General features: G+C 42.2%; 2 protein-coding genes across 3 annotated transcripts in view; one reads left to right on the top strand and one right to left on the bottom strand.

The window, feature by feature from the left end:
* Window positions 1-4,073, bottom strand: part of SLC4A1AP (solute carrier family 4 member 1 adaptor protein) — a 17,465-nt gene extending 13,392 nt beyond the window's left edge. The window contains exons 1-5 of the mRNA XM_005532804.3: window positions 3,525-4,073; window positions 2,641-2,824; window positions 1,839-1,961; window positions 1,006-1,066; window positions 13-152 (exon numbers count right to left, since the gene is read on the bottom strand). Of these exons, the coding sequence (XP_005532861.1) occupies window positions 13-152; window positions 1,006-1,066; window positions 1,839-1,961; window positions 2,641-2,824; window positions 3,525-4,061 (1,045 nt within the window). The 5' untranslated portion in view covers window positions 4,062-4,073. The remainder of the gene's footprint in view (window positions 1-12; window positions 153-1,005; window positions 1,067-1,838; window positions 1,962-2,640; window positions 2,825-3,524) is intronic.
* SUPT7L (SPT7 like, STAGA complex subunit gamma) lies at window positions 4,004-19,665 on the top strand. 2 transcript variants are annotated; one of them, XM_088052564.1, is made up of 5 exons: window positions 4,004-4,126; window positions 4,570-5,225; window positions 13,927-14,251; window positions 15,692-15,929; window positions 18,790-19,665. In XM_088052564.1, exons 2-5 carry the CDS (start codon window positions 4,813-4,815, stop codon window positions 19,050-19,052), a joined length of 1,239 nt encoding a protein of 412 aa, XP_087908690.1. In that variant the 5' UTR covers window positions 4,004-4,126; window positions 4,570-4,812; the 3' UTR covers window positions 19,053-19,665. The 2 variants fall into 2 exon arrangements, with proteins under 2 accessions (XP_087908690.1, XP_005532860.1); XM_005532803.3 differs by lacking the exon at window positions 4,004-4,126 and adding an exon at window positions 4,289-4,346.

The raw sequence follows: 19,665 nt of genomic DNA, 5'->3' as shown, positions 1-19,665 counted from the left end.
ACAGTTCTTCACCTGCTTCTTGCCTCAGTACTCCTCGAGCATCGAGCAGCCTGCAAGCTTCCAGTGCACATTGTATCATTGCTTCCTTTTTTTTTCCTGAATGGAGAACCTCTGCCACCAGCTGCTTCCCTGATGCATCATCCACAGGCAACCTGTTCAGTTTCAAGGATCAGAGAACAGCTCAGATACAAACAACTTTTCAGGGATGCTACTCAGATATTTTACAATGGCACTGCCATTTCATCTACATCTTTTTTTTCTGTTAAATATTTCCACTTTTCATTTCATATAGAACCAATTAAAAGACAAGCATGATTTTCTAACCATGCAAGTCAATTTGTATTTCAGTGGTCCAAACAATAATTTTTCCTCTATTTAGTTAATTGGAAATACAGGAAGTTGAAAGTTTAAATGTCAATCCCTGAATCATTTTAAGTACAGGTATCTTGTACCCATACAACATGAGTAACAAACAGTTTCCATAATGAAGGAAAGGATTTTTAAGCAGTACAATCATTACCATGTTGAGACTTGTCAACTTAATTTCCACCTCACCTTCTCCTGTCTTATACAAGAATTACATTAGTGGTCTCTAGCAGGAGCCCCTCAAAAACTGTCTTACACCATACAGGAACTGAAATCGGGTACACAGAATTAAGTTTGGGGTTTTTTTGATCTTTCTCATTAGGAATTGAAAGATTGTTTCCTAGCTTCTTCTCTTGTATTTCAACTTCACATATTGCTCAAAACAACGGGAGCTGAAAACCTAGATTCTTTGCTATCCCAATTTTCATCCCCTAGGAAATCCAAATCCCATCAGAGCAAAAATGGAACTCAGACACTGAACTAGGCACTGATCCTTGAACTTCTGTCTCAGTATCAGGGCTTAAGTCTAAATCTAGCTGGCCTCCTTGCCAAGTGCAACACAGCAAGTAATTCCTTCAGGTTTTGTTTGCAAATTCAACGGTCAACTTCCATGTACCAAATAAGTGGAAATGTACATACTTGACCCTGCATAGCCAGCTGTTGTGCCCACGATCATCATATTCATATTCTAACTCTTCTCCTAGAAAAGAAAAGAAAGTTGATGTAGTAACCAAAATTGAAATAAGCAGAAATAATCTTTACAGCAGAGAATAATGTCATGGGACAGTCTTCTAAACAAAAGGGATAAATACCACAATTTTGTCTTACTTTTTTTTTTAAAGACATGGGATCTTCTGTTGGTGTCATGCTGTTTGAGTTTTTTTCAAAATCAAGGCTTTTTCAGACCAAAAAAATCTCTAAGTGGCTTGTTTAGGAACATGTAGTTCAAAGAAAAAAACAATCTTGTCTCTGCATATATTAAAGTAAATGGCGCTGAAGCAACAACAGTTCACAATCTGAATTCACAGATGCTCTTTGTCTTGAAGATTACATTTTCACTTTAACAAGTAACTGAATATTCTTTAAGTTTCACTAGCAGCCACTGAAACTTTAGACCACTTACTTGTTGCCTTTTGTCTTTTTTAGATTTTCCCATTTTACAGTTATACACAATTACAGCCATCTCCAAAGAAATTAGTCTGGAAATTGAGGGGTTTTGTTTTTGTTGAGGGAATTAGTACCTAAGTCTCAGATATACAATGGTGAGCCAAGTTTTAATGAAAAAAACCCAAAACAAACCACCACAAATCCCCACCAAAACTTGATGAAAAAAAAAGTTACCCACAATATAACAGAAAAGTTTTGCTCTCATATGACACCTTAAATCCCCTTGCAAAAATAAACAACAAAATAACACTTTGCTAAGTCAAAAAAAAAAAAAATCACATTTAATAAAAAAAAGAAAAAATTACCTTCTCTATCAAAAAAGCCCTGTAAGGCCTTCCTAGGATCTTTCATATAAAAGGCATCTTGAACATCCTGAAAATCAACAGCAATAGGGTTTTCTTCAATTTCATCCTCCTCAGCATCCTCACCTAGAAGACATACAAAGTCCAAAAAATCCCATGAAACTTCAGAAAGAGAACACCAGTATATTTCAGCTTTCATTAGCTTGAAAGAAGTAGCAGCTATGCCATAAAATTACTTCCCCTAACTTTATTATCGCTGTACCAAATAAAAAAAAAATATTTTTTTGCTATTAGCTATTCTAACATATGATTCAGTTTTGCAGATCAATGTCAGTTTCAGAACTTTCAAAAGTTTATGAGCTTATACATTTTCACTCAAAAAAACCCAACTCACTTTGTTGCAAAAAGCTCATTAATTATAATTCATCTAGCTCTAATATGTGGACTCCCTGTTTATATGTAAAGACAGCTATACTGCATAGAAGTCTCAAGAAGTTAAATTTCACCTCTTGTGCAAAAGTGTGGACATTATCACAGGAGCAAACCAAAAATCATTAATTAAGCTCTAAGTTTCATGGCCTCTCATAGGCATAGGCAAGTTACCTCCTCCTGTTTAAAAGGAGCTCACTGAATGTTAGCTTGTCACATACCCTTCTTTTTAACAGCAAAAAGATTAATTTGTTCTCAAAAACTTTGACTGGAATGTGACTCTTGGCAGCCAGCTGGAATATCAGCCCTAATATTCAGTGAAAACAGCTTACAGACCTTCTAAAATGTATCAGTCAATTGATACATCATCACGTACCCATTCCCCACGAGCAGCTCATATCACTATTCTGACTCCTTTCATTTCTCTCCTCTTTCTCATCTTCCTCATCAGAGTCCTCTCCCAGCATTGTCTTTTCTAATTTTGCTTGCTGCTGCTTGCGCAGTGCCTTCAGTTCGGTCACAGTTAGTTCTGACTCAGACTCCTGGTCCTCTTTGGGTCCCTAAGTCAAAACAGAAAATTAGCAAAAGTGTTTTTAAAAACACGGTTTTAAAAGCCCCCAAACACATGCAGATTACAGATAATAACATAAACACATACTGCTCTTTAAAAAGTGGAATTATTTGACCATTAGTTTTGGTTTACATTGAAAATATATTAGTTTAAATGGCATTTTCAAAAGCAGGGCAGAGAGAAATAAGCATTATTGTATGCTTGCAGTCAGATACATCTTACATATAACTGTAATTAACAGGCTAAAGTCAAAAATTCCCATCAGAACTACCTGGGTGGATCTGAGGAATGTGCAGCTTCTGAAGTGCGTCTACAACACATGTGCTGCACAAGTCCCTAGTAATAAACACTCCCCTTGTTCACAAAAAAATATTAGTTCTTTATTTACTAGGTCAGCATACTGTCAGAAACACATTCCTAACACATCACACTGTTGAAGAGAAATGCCTTTTGCACTCACTGCACATCAGCAGAAATCCGCAGCCCCACACCTCACTGCAGAGCCGGCAGCAGACACTCACAGCTTTTCTCCCAGTAAAACAACCCCGGCAACGCCAGGCTGCTTCCAAGCCGCCTCACACCTCAGGCAGTCACCTGATGGAGCCGAGAAAATTCCTGAGCCTGATCTGGGCCAGCCTTTACCACCCCACACACGTTCCGGAGCCGCCTGAACGCGAACCCCGACTCACCTGCAGGAGGAAGAGGCGGGAGCTGCCACCGAAGCGCAAGCCGTGGCCCACCCGCACTCGGCAGTAGGTGCGGGGCGGCACCCGCGCCTTGTTGAGGAAGGTGCCGTGGGTGCTGCCCAGGTCGTACACGTAGAACCCGGCGGCATCGGCGCCGCTGGGGTCGTCGGGGGAGCAGCCGGCGCCGCGGTACTGCAGCACGGCGTGGTGCCGCGACACTGACGGATGCTCCAGGGATAAGGCACAGCCGGGCAGCCGCCCCACCAAGAACCAGCTGCTGTCCTCCAGCCGCACCGAGCTCAACACCACGCCGCCCTTCAGCACCTCCAGCTCGTACCCGGAGCCGGCGGGCGGGCGGCAGCCCCACGGCGGCTCCTCGTAGCGCGGCGCGGGCGGCGCGGCGGCGGCTGCGCGGGGGGCTCCCGGCGAGCTGGAGCACGGCGACGCGGGCCCGGGGGTGGCGGGCAGCAGGCGGCTGGGGCGCTTGAAGGAGGTGGCCTCTGCGGGCTCGACGGGCTCGTCCTCCGCTGCCTCCGCCATCTTCCCGCGTCCGTACACAAACGGAGTCCTCCGGGGACGAGCGCCGCGGCGCTGCAGTGCCGGGGGTAGGTTGCAGCTCCCAGAGTCACCCCGCCGCTGCGCAGCGCGGACTGGAGCAGCGTGAGGGGCGAGTGAGGGAGGGTGGCGGCGGGCCACGCTGCTGTGGGCCCTTCCCTCCTCCGAGCTGGAGGAGCGCGGCTGGCGGGGGAGCCGCTGTCGGCGGCGGACCGGGACGCAGTTCCGGCTGGAGGGAAGTTCCGGCCGAGAGGGGAGCGGAGCGGAGGGGTAGGCGGGGGGCTGGGTAGCCGCGGGCTTGGGGTGCGGGGCAGCCAGGGGCCCGGGGAGAGAAAGACGGCGAGAGGCGGGCAAATCGAGTGCGGCTCCCGGAATTTCTCCACGCCGCGGGTCCCGCTCAGCGAGGCCTAGGTGGGCCCACACCAGCCCTTGTTACACACAGAAACAATTTCCGTCTCACGAGTGCGTTTGTTTCCGCCCCCTCTCCCCTCAGGAAAAGCCGCGACGCGATCTGTTAGCTGCCAGAGTGGCAACCTGATGAAGACACTGCGTTGCCCAACGAGGCACTGAACGACAGCCAGCTTGGCAGCCGTAATTTGAGTTGGTTGGAGCGTCATCCCAGCTCCAGTGTTTCTTGCTGCCCAAAGTGCTTTTCCCTGCAGCAGGAGTCCTTTGTACCCGCAGCACTTGGTGGCCTTCTTCTGGGCTCTGAGCACGACAGGTGACCTACATAAAAATGCTGCGATACTGGGGCGAGATCCCGGTTTCCTCCAACCAGGCCAACCGCAGCTCCTTTGACCTGCTGCAGCGTGAGTTTCGTACTGTGGAAGTCCAGGATCCTCCACTGCACCAGCCATCTGCGAACAAACCCCGTCCGACCACCATGCTGGACATCCCCTCCGAGCCCTGCAGCCTCACCATTCACACCATCCAGCTCATCCAGCACAACCGGCGGCTGCGCAGCCTTATCGCCGCGGCTCAGGCTCAAAGCCAGCAGCAAGCAGAGGGCATAAAAACCGAAGAGAGTGAACCCCTGCCATCTTGTCCGGCCTCCCCACCTCTCCCTGATGACCTGCTTCCTCTGGATAGCAAAACCCCCAAAATGCCATTTCAGCTGAGGCACAGTGACCCAGAGAGTGATTTCTACAGGTGTGTTGGTATTTCTTTAGGTCAGTTCTCAGCTGAAGGAAAGCTGAATGTTTTAAAATATATGTTGATTCACTTAGGCTGAAGGGTCAAATAGTTGTATGTAAAGTATAAAACAGGCTTCAGAAAATAAATACTTGGATTTTTCCTGTGTGAATAAATGCATGTTGGCTTCCTGTCTGTAAAATGTGGATGTGCAGTGCTGATTTCTGTCTTGTTAGTGCTACGCTAAATGCGTGTGCATGGTTTTGTCAGTGGTTTCAATAGTTTTAGTTACAGGATGTGAAGTCTGTTTAGATTACTTAAAACTAAAGTTCTGTTACTGTAATTAAAAATTCAGAAAACACATGACTAGGTTTTGGCTATTCAGCTGTAGGTTCTGAAAAGATGATTTGATAATGTATTTGTAAGATTTCAGTGACCAAGGACCTATGACATAGTGAGTATTCCACCCAGATTGGTGGTCTTCCAGTCAGACGTGGAAATGAGTAGAAGTGAAGGGAATTCTTGTTTCTGCTACTGGCTGCACCAGCTGGAGAAAGTGTAAAGAAAATTTGTTCTGCTTCTACCTCTGCTGCCAGCCTTTGATTAAATAGTATTGCCATCACTGCCTGTCTGTCTCTCTGAGAGGCATGAATTTCACAAGGAGGTGTTGCATTTCTTGCAAGATCTTACACTACTTTGTAGGTTATGTGCGTTTAAATTAAGGGGTTAATCCTTGCTACCATGTGCACTAATGAACATTTTGAGGGAGAGGATAACACATGCTAGTTATTAAAATAGGGTAAATGTGTACCAATGAAATATAATTTATCAGTTAAATGCCACTGAGATGTTTAATGGCCTGAGGTTGTATAAAATGCATTTTATTGGAAGGTGTTGCATTTGGTAACAGAGTCTCTCTGAACAATAGGGTGATTCTTTAGTGCTGTTTCTGGAGGAACACCATCATCCTTCTCAGAAGATACAAAGTAGTTAGGAGAGAGGGCTTGAAGGGAAATACAGTTGTGTGAGAGTAATCAGGGCCTGTGACTCTTGCACCGTGGCCCTGCGGATTGTAGAACTGAGAGGTGTTCTGTTCTGTCCTCAGTGGCTTCAGCTTGAAGTTGAGTTTTCTATGGCTCTGGCCATGTTTTGAGGGCTGCTTTGTCTTTTTGTTGTTCTTTCCGAGTTTCTGGGGTCCGGGTAAAGAAATGTTATTTAGTGGTCAGCCACGTGGGGGAGCGTAAGGACTACGTTAGAAGGACCGTTAGAGAGACAGTTTTGAAATGAAATGTTTTGTGGCTGACAGAGTGGATTTATAATGATCTGCATTGTATTCTAGAATTTAATTTTGTGCTTGCTAACCCAAACACATTTATGCTTTTCCAGAGGGATGCCTTTGAGTCTGTTGTTGCATTTTGTTCTCAACTGTTTTAAGACACATGAATTAAGAAAAACAGCTGTTCTATAGGTGCTGTTCTAGTAGCAAAAATGAAGTTTTATAAGTTGCTGATGCTTCTGAGTGTGTAAAATCGAATTAAAGGAAGAACATTGTTCCCCCTGATAAAACATGATAGTACTTAATTCTATGCTGCCTTCTGAAGTACAGTTGTCAGAATTACAGTATTTGAATAAATCCATATTTAATTCAGTTTTTTTGGTCAGTAGCTTGGACCCAAGAAAAGTAGCAGAGAAGTAGTGTATAGGTACATTTAGATACAGGAAGAAAGGACAGTAAGTGGCCAGCCTGAATCAGATCACAGTTTTAGTTAATGTAGGCCTGTCTTCTGTTTCCCTATTACTCATTTTCATTCTTTGACACACTGTCCCCTTGGCTTTTATTTTGTTATCTCCAGAATCCATTTTGGTTTTCCTCTGCCCTGCCCCACATGTGTAACCCCCACTTCATTGTATGATGAGGAAGAGGCAGAGCTTAATTTACAGCTATTTGTGAGTTGGTTTGGTCTTATCAATCCCCCAAGTCTGTAGTAACAATGGTTTTATAATCACTACACTATTCCTCTGCTATAGTTTTTCAGACAGTTTATAAATATGTTAAAAAAACATGATGATAAATATGTTGATTCTGGCACAGATCCCCCAGAGAAGACCTGGACTCCAGAGTGGAGATCTCTGACCTATTTGCTTATCAATAGATTTGGAGGACTCTGGTAGGTTTGTGAAGCAAGGTTTTGCAGTTAAAAAAAGCTCTCTGGGTTCTTTCTGAATATAACATATTCAGTTGTGTGTCCTCTAGTTCTTTGAATTTCCCTGATGCACCAAAACATATCCATGCTTCCCAGCCTGCAGTTTTCCACATCTCTTCTGAAGGTATTAAAGGAAAACGTTTTCACATTTTTTGTCTTCTGGTCCTCATGGGCCAAGGCAGTTTAAAGCAAGAGGTGACTCGCCCCAGCTATTCAGCTATTTCATCCTTGCATTCCTTTAGTATTCTTGGATGAAGTACCATCTGGTCCTGGTGATGTTACAGTTCTTGGAATGCACAATAAGGGATTAATGTTTGGTTTGTCTTGGTGTAGAAATAGAAAAGAAGCTTAAAGTGTAATTGATGAAAAATTAGTAAGGAACTATAGACTTGAAACTACCATTTTGACAGGAGACTCTTACCATATAACAGCTACTAGCTTTTCCATCTTCTTTGCTTAGCTTCCTCAGATTAGCATGCATCCATCTTCAAAAGAAGCCTGACCTACTCAGCTGCCTCTTCTTGTGTGTGCATATAGCGTGCCAGTTTTGGGTGGGGACACAAAAACTCCACAACTCATGCTCCAAGTGCTCATGAGACAAAACAGCCTCGTTTATTATTCAGAACTCGCTTAAATACCCAATTCAAATTTCCCGGGCTAGACAGCCATTGGCTGATATCTCTCTCCCTGTCCAGCTTCCTGGCCAGTGGTGTGCTTACTTCTCAGCTTGGATGGGGCTGGCCGAGGGTCCTCTAATAACTCATCCAGGGACATGTTTGTTCAGGCATGAACCAGACCAGCCAAATTGGATTTGTGTTATGGTCAGATGGGTATGGTCCTGTCCAGGCCAGCTGTACTATGATAATACTGTGACAATTCACCCTTTTTGTTTAAATTAAAAAATGTAAAATGATCTCTGTTATGCTATCAGCAAGGACCCTTTGCAGGTAGAGTGACAGGAGACAGCATGGGTCTAATTTGAATGAGGTTTTCCACTTAATTTGACAAACCTAGTTCTCCTCAGCTAGCAATGTGTTTCATGTACTAAATTGAGTTTGCAACACTCACTCCCAGGGCTGGTTAAATGAGATCACAATCCTTCACCTAACATGCCAGAGGTTAACTACTTATAGCTACAACTTAACAGTAAAAAAGCAAGAGACTATTTAGAACTGAGATTATACCTTAACTCTATAAATAAGAAGCAAAAAACAAAAAAAAAATTCAACTTTTAGAACTGTGAGAAAAAAACAACAGAAAAGCAACTTGTAAACAAACAGAGTTTTTAAAACGAACTGTCTTTTCAAAAGTCTCAGATTTTCATGAGATAGGCGAATAGCTTGTTTTGATTACTCTTCTTCATTCTTCTCCACCATATCTGTTGGGGTACTGTCAGGAGGATGCTGCTTGTGGTCCCAGGCAGGATGAAGGGCAGGTCCTTGAGATGTTCCTTGTGGAATGGACTTGTATGGACAGTTTATTTTCACATGGCCTTCTTGTCCACACTTGCAGCAATGAGGTGTTAGTTTAATAGCAGCTGTAATAGAATTAGCTAACATATCCGTGTTATGAGATCCATTCCCAACCTTAGCACATGCTATAATAATTTCCTCTAGAGTTGTATTCTCTTTAGGTAATGCATTTATAATCTTTCTACAGTCTTGGTTTGCATTATCTCGTGCCAATTGTAGCATTAATTGACCCCTTGCCTCACTGTTTGCGATCTGCTTTTCCATAGCATCTTGCAAACGTTCTATGAATTGCGTATGTAATTTGTTGGGGTTTTGTCTTATGCTTGAATAGGTTTGGGTTGGCACAGACAAGTTCGTAATTTTTGTTAGAGTCTGCATTGCTAAGTTCTTCACTTGTGCTAGGATTGCAGAGTTCAAAAGAGCCTGGGTTTAGGGATCCTTCATGGGGTGCAGTCCCATGAGTTGAGGGATCCCTGCCCCAAAACATGGGTCCTGCTATGAAGCTTTTGAATTTTTCAACCCCTGGTCCTCTGCATAGGATCTCCAGGCCATTTCAAACATCATATACTGCACTGGAGTACAGATTAATTTTGCAATGTGCCTCATATAATAGGGAGTTAATTCACTAGCAGTTACAAATTGAAGCATATTTGCTGCAGCAGGAGACCCTAGCCCATGTTTAGCAGCCAGCTGGCATAGCTCTGAAAGGACTTGCCAGTTAAAGGTTACGTATTTATCAGGTGTTGTGCCATTACCTGGCACAACTGGGAATGCTCCAATTGTTCCCCCTCCCTGCTGCCAGCCCTCTTCTGTTGATAAATACATGGGTGCAGAGATCAGTTCAGCCCCCTCTATGTCCTTGCTTTCATTTGCCTTTTGTTTTACCTCTATCCAAAAGATCAGCGGATCTCAAGTGGGGATGGTTTCTGCTCCGAACATCAGTGGATTTGAAGCTGCTGACAGCAGGATTGTATGGTCAGATGTGTTATGGTCCAGTCCAGGCCAGCTGTACCGTGACAATACTGTGACAAGTGCATGGTTGGGTTCTTAACTGATTTCTCAGTCATTTGATCATTTGCATTCCTGGCCACACTGGATTGCATTGAAAGGTAATCTGTAAACAAAATTGTGAGCTTGCAATGGGAAGACAGCTCTTGCCAGAAGGACTTCTAGTGAAAAAATGTCTGTACAAAAGTAGAGAAGTACACGTCAGTGGGATAGCAGTTTTAATGTAGGGAGGGATTTGGAGCAGCAGTAATTAAAGTGGGCAGAAGACACTTGATGATCTAAGTGCTTTGGTTTAGCCCATTTCTAAGCTGACTGGTCTGGGTTATGCCACTGGGACCCAGTTCATTTTTGCCATTATCTATTGAGTAATTTCTTTTCATACCTGTGTAGCCTTCTGTAGACATAGCAGAGGTATTTAAAAAGAGGCTTACCCAGGATGTGGTGTAAAAAAGCTCTTTCCTGAAAGAAAACAACTTTCTTGTTTGAGTTAGTGTGTTGTGTTCTTTGGTGCTCTCTCTGACGAGTGTATCTTATTTCTGCAATGTTCTCCTTTATTTTACTGCTTTAGGGAGATGGCTCTAAAGCAGCCTTGTTGCAGGTCATTTGGTCGAAATTCAGCTTCACAGCATAATGTTTCATCAAATTGTCCTGTTCAAAGGAAAAACAGTCCCTCCCTCCATCTGCTGCTAGCTTATGCTCACCTAGGAAAGAGCAGAGCACTTCAATGCATTCCTGCAGTTGATTGAACCTCAGCTACCAATCCTTGAGTTGACTTAGCCTGTCCCCTGAAGACAATTGTGTGAGAAAGGAACCGTGACCTCTCCTTCCCTCTAAGAAAAACAGCCTTACAGGAGAGGAGCTTGGAGGAACAGGTTGTGCTGCCTTTGTGAGGTGGCTCGTTGTCATTTAACTAACTGACACAGAAAGTGGGCCTTATGTGAGTTCTGAGAACTGACTAAATCAGAAAATAAGTCTGGTTGGTATAAATGGACGCTATTTTCATGTCTTCTCTTGTGAAGTGCTGAATGGTTTTGGTAGTGGTGGGAGACGCTGGTCTTTGGGTCTAATGAATTTGCAGCTTGACAGGTAGATTCCTGTCTGGAACATAATCTCTTGTTGGTGACCCATTTATATAATAAATAGTGCTGTGTTAGAAATATGAAATTGAAGAGTAGCAAGTTGTCCAGTATTTGTGATAAATTTCATACTATTTATCCTGTAGAGGAGATCGCCTCCATGTCACAGGCCTAATTCCCTGTCCTGTTAATCTCTGGTGACAAAACTGCAGGGATTAAAGCACTCATGTTTACTTATAGATATATGACTGAGCCTTTCAGGAAAAGAACTAAGTGCTGCAGGGGGTGGTATTCTGTGTAAAGATAATATGTAGATGGGTGCTTTTTCAGTGCTGAGTATCTGGATGAAATCTAAGACAAAGGCTCTTTAGCTATGATCAGGGAAAAGAAGTTTGCTTGTCCTTTTTGGGAAGGATTGACATTAGATAACTGCTTTCAACATAAATGTGTCTATATGACTGTTTTTGTTCATGTGCATTCTTACCAGAGGGTACCTGGAGGTGATGAAGAAAAATTATTTTCTTTGTTGGCTTCTACATCTACAGCAACATTTCAATTTTTGCTCTCTGTTCTGGCTTTAATCATACTTCTCTGTTGTTTATTATGAGAAACTGGAAAACAAGAGAAGAAAACTTAAGAAAAACAAGCCCAAATTGATTTGCCTTACCAAGAGCAAGAGATGGAGGTTTGGATTTGAGTACAGTACCTAAAATGTCTTTCCTTTCTGTCTTTAATTGATTAGACCTCAAGTTGATTATATGCCTTCCAGCATAGTGACCTAGCTGCATTTTAATGCTCACAATTCGTTTCTTTTCCTCTAGGGGTTTAAAAGAGACACATTATTCTCTCCTCCTTCTGAGAAGTGATATGCATTACTGAATGGTTGTTTTACTCTACTATGCAAGTGGCTATGTATCATGCTTGGGATTACCAGAATCTGTGTAATTTAAGTTTGTCCACAGTGTTTTTAGTGAATGTCTCTGTATTAATAGTAGCCTGGCATTTAGTTTGGAAAGCATAAGATGCTCTCCACTGCTGGCTCCTGGATAGCAAGGTATGTTCTTTATATAAAAAAAGAGATTCTTTTTTATAGACAGTAATTTTAAAGATTTTTTCTGGTTGATTTTTTTTTTTGATGGTTGTTTATTTCTGTTGTAAACTCTTGGTCATGGTGCTGTGTGAGGCATATGGCTGTTTGTGAACTTCAGAATTCTGCTGCTGAGGTGGAGGGGGGAGTGAGGGAGATGTAAAAATAGTGTGGGTGACACTTGGTTTATAAAGAAACTGATGATCTTTTAATTAATTTTGTCAGGGTGCCTGCTGTCTTCTTTGCAAAGTAGTTACATAACTGAGTAGAAATTGGAATGCTAGTCATTTTCCATCAGTTTATAACTGGGGTGAACCCATGAACTGAGATTCACATACTGTTCTTAATATCTACTTCGAAATGTGATCATATGCCACTTTTAATATAGTGTGATTTCCTCTTTATTTGAATAATTAAAAAGTGTTGCACTGGCATTCTTAAAAATAAATAATTTTTGTCCTGATAGCTCTAAGTTTCACCTTCCTTTTCACTCCACATTCTTACTGCTGTGTTTTAGTGGTTTTATTGCTGTGTTTTTCTGTGTGTTAGCTCTGAGGATCAGGGGAAGCTGAGGCTCTGTGGCCCAGCTTCTCAGTGAGACTGAAGGGTATCTCATGGAGAGACAGAATAGTGAGAATTTTATCAAGCCATCAATACTGTCTGTGTGCTGTGAAATCAGGTCCATCTACTGGAAAGAATGTGGTGATATGCAGGTAATCTAGGGTAACAGCAAGGAGAATCTCTGTGTGCAGTGTAGAAGATGTTGGGAGAAACTGATCAGAAAGAAATGAAGAATGAAATTGTTAGCTTAATTCTGCCCCTGGTGCTGAATGGAGTTTAAAAATTGTATGAGTATCATACTTTGCAGTAGTGGAATTTGATTTTTTGACATCAGCATTTGAAGTCCCTGTTACTGATACGGGCAAATAGATTACATGCACTTAATTGTAAGTTGAGAGATCTGGTAGATATATGTTTCCTTCTCAGAGGCCTTGCCTTAACTCCTCTGGGGAATATCTATTTGTTAACTCATGTTGATGAAAAATTTGGTTGGCTGACTATAAGTGAATGATATTTGAAGTGCTCATGTCAGTTGTTCTCTATCTCCTCCATCCTGTGTAGTCACTCCTTCCTGCTTAGCAACAGGGGAGTGAGGTCTTTAACCCAAGACCAGGGAATGGTGCTTTATGGCCAAACTTCTCCAGGTCTTCTCCCAGAGTCTTGTGTTCACATCTTAGGTTGCATATGGGGATACTTTCTTCAGTGTCATGCTTAGTGACTACTGGAAATGAAGGGAGAGAAGCAGTCTTTTTTGCTACAGTGTACTTCTAGGAAATGTATGTGTGTCCCATTTCGTACTTTTTTATGTATGTCTTTTGTTTTAGAAATTCCAATCTTGTCTATCCCAGAAGCCTTTGTATCTAACTATTAGGCCTGTGACATCAGAGATAATAAGGAAGAGCAATGTAATTAACTGAAAGGGGAAATTATTTGCATTCATGTTATTAAAAATGCTTTTTTTTATTTGTGTCAAGGACCCATTTAATTTACATCTCCAGGAGAAAAGGGCTTGGATGGGAAGGGAGATGCTTAAGGGTTCAGAAGATTTGCATCCCACATTCATGAATCACCCAAAGAATCTTGTAGCTTTAGAAGGAAAAATGAACCTTAGAAGTGCTTATTTGGAGGGAGGGGAAGAAAGAAAAGCAGATAAACTAGTGTTCATATGTAACAGAGAAGCTGTGGAGAGCCCCAGATCTCCTCCTTTCCCTTTGTACATTGCCTTGTACAAAGGTGATGTATTGACAGTATCCCTTCAACTGATACAGTCCTTCAGATTTTTGTGCTATTTTTGTCTTTTCTGGTTTTTAGAGGAAAGGGGGAGCCTGTGACAGAGCTGAGTTGGTCCTCCTGCCGGCAGCTTCTGTACCAGTCAATGGCCACCATCCTAGCACACACGGGCTTTGAGTGCGCCAACGAGAGTGTCCTGGAGACCCTAACAGATATCGCCCACGAGTACTGCCTCAAGTTCACCAAGCTGCTGCGCTTTGCTGTGGATCGAGAAGCTCGGCTAGGGCATACCCCTTTCCCTGACGTCATGGAGCAGGTCTTCCATGAAGTGGGCATTGGCAGCATGCTCTCACTGCAGAAGTTCTGGCAGCACCGCATTAAAGATTATCACAGCTACATGCTTCAGGTGAGAAGAGCATTAGGGACCTGGTGGGACCAAGAAATGTACCCCCAGTAGAGTTTCTTATTCCTGGGGCAAGTCCCGAGTCTTACTGAGGAGAAATCTGACTGGAAAACATCTTGGGTGTGGAGAGGAGTCATCAAGGGAAAGAACAGGAACTTTTTGACTGGAAGACAGAGCCTCTTATTTGTCTTCTTAGTGAGACTAAGGATGGTCTACTGATGACTTGCCTGAATTTAAGAAGAGTCCCCCAGCTCCTGAATTACCCAGTCAAAATTATCAAGTAGAGGTAAAATCAGAACAGACTGATTAACTGAATTTTCTCCTTTAGTGGGATATGTGACTGGTTAACATTTTGGAAAACATGTAAGCAGACATGAATTTCTAGTCTGTAGAGTGGTTTGTGTTCACTTAAGCAATGAGTGACTTCCTTAAGCTTTAGGAGCGTAGGGTAGTATTTTGCTGATCTGAGTTGTCACACAGGTGCTACCTTCTTCTTATGTAAGAATAACATCTTGAAGAGTTTTCTTGGTTAGAAACATTCCTGCTCAAAATACCAGTTCTTCATTTTTGTTCAAATGTTTTTGTTCAGATGTTGTGTCCTTTTGGAATCTGTGTTTTCTGCATCATTCTGCTGCTGCAGTTCACTCTCACCCTGCAGGTGATCATTGTCTTAACAATCATTGTTCTTTATGCAGGACTGAGGTCCACAGTAGCCCCTTTAATTGGAAGTATATCTAGAAGGGAGAAATAGGTTTGCAATTATTTTTCCTCCTTGCTTCTGCTGTTAAAAAGTCTTTCAATTTTCCTGAGCAACACTGACTGTTGGATTTTAGTTGTATAAACAAGTATTTGTTAGAAGCAGATGAAATCTGAAATATTTAATTGTTTACTGTTAAGTTTCTGGAAGCACAGAGTAGTTCTAAATCTCATTCCTGTATTTGTTTCACTTCTGTAACTTGAGAAAACATCTGTGTTTTTTGCTGTGAATTTGACAGAATATACTCAGGCTTTGCCCACTGGTGACTACAGGGCTGTTGATGATCTGAGGTGCTTGGTTTTTAATGCTGGGGTGAATTTGTTACTGGAGGATGGGGACAGTCTTATACAAGTAAAACCAAAGAGTAAGACTGAGACACTTTGCTTTTGTTTCGCTCTATTTACATTTCTGAGCCTCATCATCTCTTTATAAAATGAAGGTGATCGTATTTATCGCTCAGATGTTTGTGGATTAAACCTCTTATTCAAGTTCCTTGTTACAGCACAAAAGGTGCACTTAAAGGGGAAAAAAATCTCTTACGTAGCTGCTAAGTTGTTTACTTGTTCATTCGGGTCAGATGTTAATAATGTTCAGGGAACAGAGTGCACTGTAATGTAATTGCCATCACAGCCTCTGAAGTCACTCTCACCTTTCTGGCCTCTTTCTCACCTGCTGATCTTTGACAGGTTAGCAAGCAGCTCTCTGAAGAGTATGAGAAGATTGTCAATCCTGAAAAGGCAGCAGAAGACACAAAACCTGTGAAGATTAAGGAGGAACCTGTTAGTGATATCGCTTTCCCTATAAGTGAAGAGCTGGAAGGAGATCTGGCTTCTGGTGACCAGTCTTTGCCTGTTGGAGTTCTTGGAGCTCAAAGTGAGCGCTTCTCTGCCAACTTGGAAGTAGAAGCTTCCCCACAGACTTCAGGTATGGGTTTCTTGCTTCTCCTGGAAGCAATCCTTCAGCAGTTCCATGTGATCTTGTTTCTCCTGGTTAGGTCTGGATTTGTGTCCAGAGATTCATATTCTTGCAAATTTGAAAGCCATGTTCCTTACACAGTTTAGAAATACAAATGGTACTTGGTGCTGTCCTCCATATTCAGAAGTTACCCTGGTAATGACAGTCACTGTTTTATGAAAGCTTGTCAGTCACTTTTGTGAAATGGGCTCCTGGGAATCCCTCCTAGCATCTCTACCCCAAAGCCTGCTATACTTGGCTGAGGCCATGGAAAGTGAAATGGTGAGTGAATTAGTGGGGTTATGGAGACTGCACTCTTTTCCTCTAAGTGCCATCCCTTGATGGCATTGAAGCACACTGATGGCAAGCATAGGAGAATCTGCTATGGCTGTGCCTGCTCTATATCTACATAGAACTTTTATTCTCTTCACTGTTCAGTGAAGCTGAACATTCTGGAAAGAAAAAGAGGCAGTTTTGATTTTGCATAGAACTGTCTGAACTCTGGAAGTCCCTGTAATAATAACTGTTTCACTTAAAAATCTGGTTAAAAAACGGTGGAGCTTGGCCTCCTATTAACCCTAAGTTAAGTAGCATATATAGTGAGGCTAGGGTATTACTGAGTCCATTAGTTTTTTTGCATTGTGATGAGTTTCAGAAAACATAAATCCATTTAATGTTTTTCTGAAAGCTCATACTGTTTTCCATATCACCTCTGAAATGTGACGTGTTTGCAATTTTGTGGGAGAAGGAACAGCAGATTCCTCTGGCTCATATAGAGTTGCGAGTGATTCATCTGGAAGGCTTTGTATTAGCATCTACCACTTGAGACCCAGAGGTTAGCACGCTAGCTGTATATTAAGTGCCTCTTGCTTCTCTTATACAGAATTGATGTTTTCTAATTAAGAATACAAGTGCTCTGTTCCTCCCTGAAAATCCCTCTTCACTTCACAAGAGCCTTTGGAATCTCATCTGTGAGAAGTTCCAGTCTAAACCTGGGCAGGCTGGAGAGTTGTAATATCCTAAGGAGGAAGAAAAATCTGCTGCATTTAGAACACAGCCATCTCGCAGGGAGGGCAGTGAGGCTTCAGTGTCTGAGGGCAAAACTCTCATTATAGTCTTACATGTTATTCCTGTGTTTTTGTGGATGTCTGACATTGCAGTTGTGAGCTGGCTGCTTCCTTTCATTGCAGTTGGAGAAATGGAGGCAAAATTGTTCCTTGTTCCTCTGCCTCTCAGGATAACGTGAAGATTAGCTTATTTGTGAAGTACTTTGAAGTTAAAGTGCTTTGAAGATGAAACATCCTGTGTTGATGCTTAAGTACTTTTAGTCATTAGTGACACTCTTAGTGACAGGTGACAGAGCTGAAAGGAGTAAGGCTGAGCGATGAAGAGCAATTGATGAAGGAAAGACACAGTTTAGTTTATTGAACAACTTTGATTATTATGTAGACTGGAGCTGTAACTCAGGAACTGATAGCATTTTAATGATGTGTCCATTGTTGTTGAGAGGGATGCATTTACTTATGATTAACATAGGAAGGACTCCCATTAAGGCAACTGAGCTAATGTAAGCTGTGTTATCAAAAAGGTCTCATAAACCTTTGTTTTGGCTAGGCTGATCTGGAAAAGATTCCTGACTTCTTCATGAAGGAGATCTCCTGGCACAGACACGTGTTGGAACATTTGTTCTTTTTGTAACAAAGAGTGTTCTCTTAGTGTTCTATTAATAATGGCCAGTTGTTACTAGTATATTGATAATAGGTTTTGGTTGTGTTTTCAGACTGTAGCCATGCTCTTTGAGACATGAAGTTTGAAAAAGTTACTAAAAATGGTTTCCTATTTTATTTGTTGTTTTTTCAGTGGGTCTTTTTTTTGTTGTTTTTGGTTGGTTGGGTTTTTGTTTTGTTTTTTTTTTTTAATTTTCCACATGAACTTAGCCCCACACAAGAGAGAGAAAATTTCACAGTTTATTCAGTTCTGGTCTGTTTATGCCCATCTCAGCAAGGAGACCAATTAGTGTATTTTTAATAGGATTTTTGTCTCACTTTAAACTTAAACAGAAATAATGCAGTCTGTAATTACTTCTCTTGGGGAGAAAATATTTGCTATTATCAAGGAATATGGTTTGGTAATCTTGTGCAGAAAATCCTCAGTCTGTGCTCAGATTGCACCCTAGTACACAAATGTTTTATAATAAAATAAGATGGGGGGAGCTATTTCCCAGCAGGGCATCTGTGAGGTTGAACCAAAAGGATTTCTTTCCATTCTGCTGAAGGATGGGATGAGACCTGTGGGTATTGAGTAGAAGGTGGCAGGCAGGCAGGTGGATGACTGCAGCTTTGATGTCCCTGCATTTCAGTGTTGAAAGTGGTATTTGGGGCCATTTATCTACCTACTTCTCTGCCTGCTCACTGCACCTCCTCTGCAGAAGCCCAGGATGTCTGATAGTTGCAAGGACCTCATAATGACTTCTGGACTGCCTCAAAGTCTTGCTTACGCAGAGTCTAGTCCATGTGCTCTTGGTGTACCCATTGCTGCTGTGACAGTCCTAGAGAGTGATGTGAAGTTGTTTGTCATGGAGAAAATCACATGGAGACTAACAGTCGAAGGATACTGTCACAGTTTTTGGAGTGGCAGTTGCTGGGCTATTAAATAAGTCAACAGATATTTTTTATTGATCACAATGTTTTGTTTGTTTTCCCCCAATGTAGTTAACCTGTGGCTTTGCTTTTGCTCCATCTCTACCTTTGCTGCTGTTCCATGTGTCTGTGTGCTGTTTGTGATTTATCTTTTTTACTCAGTTACTACTGTGTGCTTTTTCCTTTTCTAGGGACTGAGGTGAATGCTTCCCCACTGTGGAACTTGGCACAGGTGAAAATGGAGCCACAGGAAAATGAGGAGGCTAATGTACATGGCCACGGGGTCCTAGGCAGTGATGTCTTTGAGGAACCAATGTCAGGCATGAGTGAAGCTGGGATGCCACAAAGCCCCAATGGCTCTGAGAGCAGCTATGGTTCTCATTCTGCTGACAGCCTGATGGGATCCTCACCTGTCTTCAACCAGCGATGCAAGAAGAAGATGAAGAAGATGTGAAAAGGAACGGTCTTTTTATTTAGTCTTTATAGTGTGCAACAGACAACTTGAAAAGACCTAGAAGAGTACTGTGATGATTCCAACACAGGGCTGGCCCCAGTGTGTGAGGGACCTGCATAAAATTACTATGAGAGGTTTGATGTGTAGCTTCTCATCTTTGCTGTCTTCTGTATTCCATCCTGATTTATGAGACTGAAGATCACCCTTTACATTTGATGTTGGCATGGCTTGCTTTGGCAGATTAATGAAGAATGTGCCCGTGAAAAGTAGTTGTGAGGAGATTTTCTAAGTTACAGAACTGTTGAATAGTTTGGTTTAAAGGGACCTTGTGGCATTTCTACTCCAGCCCATGCCCAGATCTCAGCCAGTTAGAGCAGGTTGCTAAGGCTTTGTCCATTTGAGTTTTGAGTATCTACAAGGATGGTGATGCCAAATCTTTCTGGGCAACACTTTCCCATATTTGGCAACTCTGACAGTAAGAAAAGAATATATTTGCATCTAGTTGGAATTTCCCATGTTCTAGCTTGTGTACACTGCCTCTTGTTCTGTCACTATTCATCTCAGAAGAGTCTTACTGCCTTCTCTAACCCAGTTATTAAGGGATTATATACAA

This window comes from Pseudopodoces humilis, chromosome 3 (assembly GCF_049639895.1).
Source record: "Pseudopodoces humilis isolate 2021_Gansu_Grassland_sample_001 chromosome 3, ASM4963989v1, whole genome shotgun sequence".
NCBI lineage: Eukaryota > Metazoa > Chordata > Aves > Passeriformes > Paridae > Pseudopodoces > Pseudopodoces humilis.
This window is presented reverse-complemented; position numbering and strand designations above follow the sequence as displayed.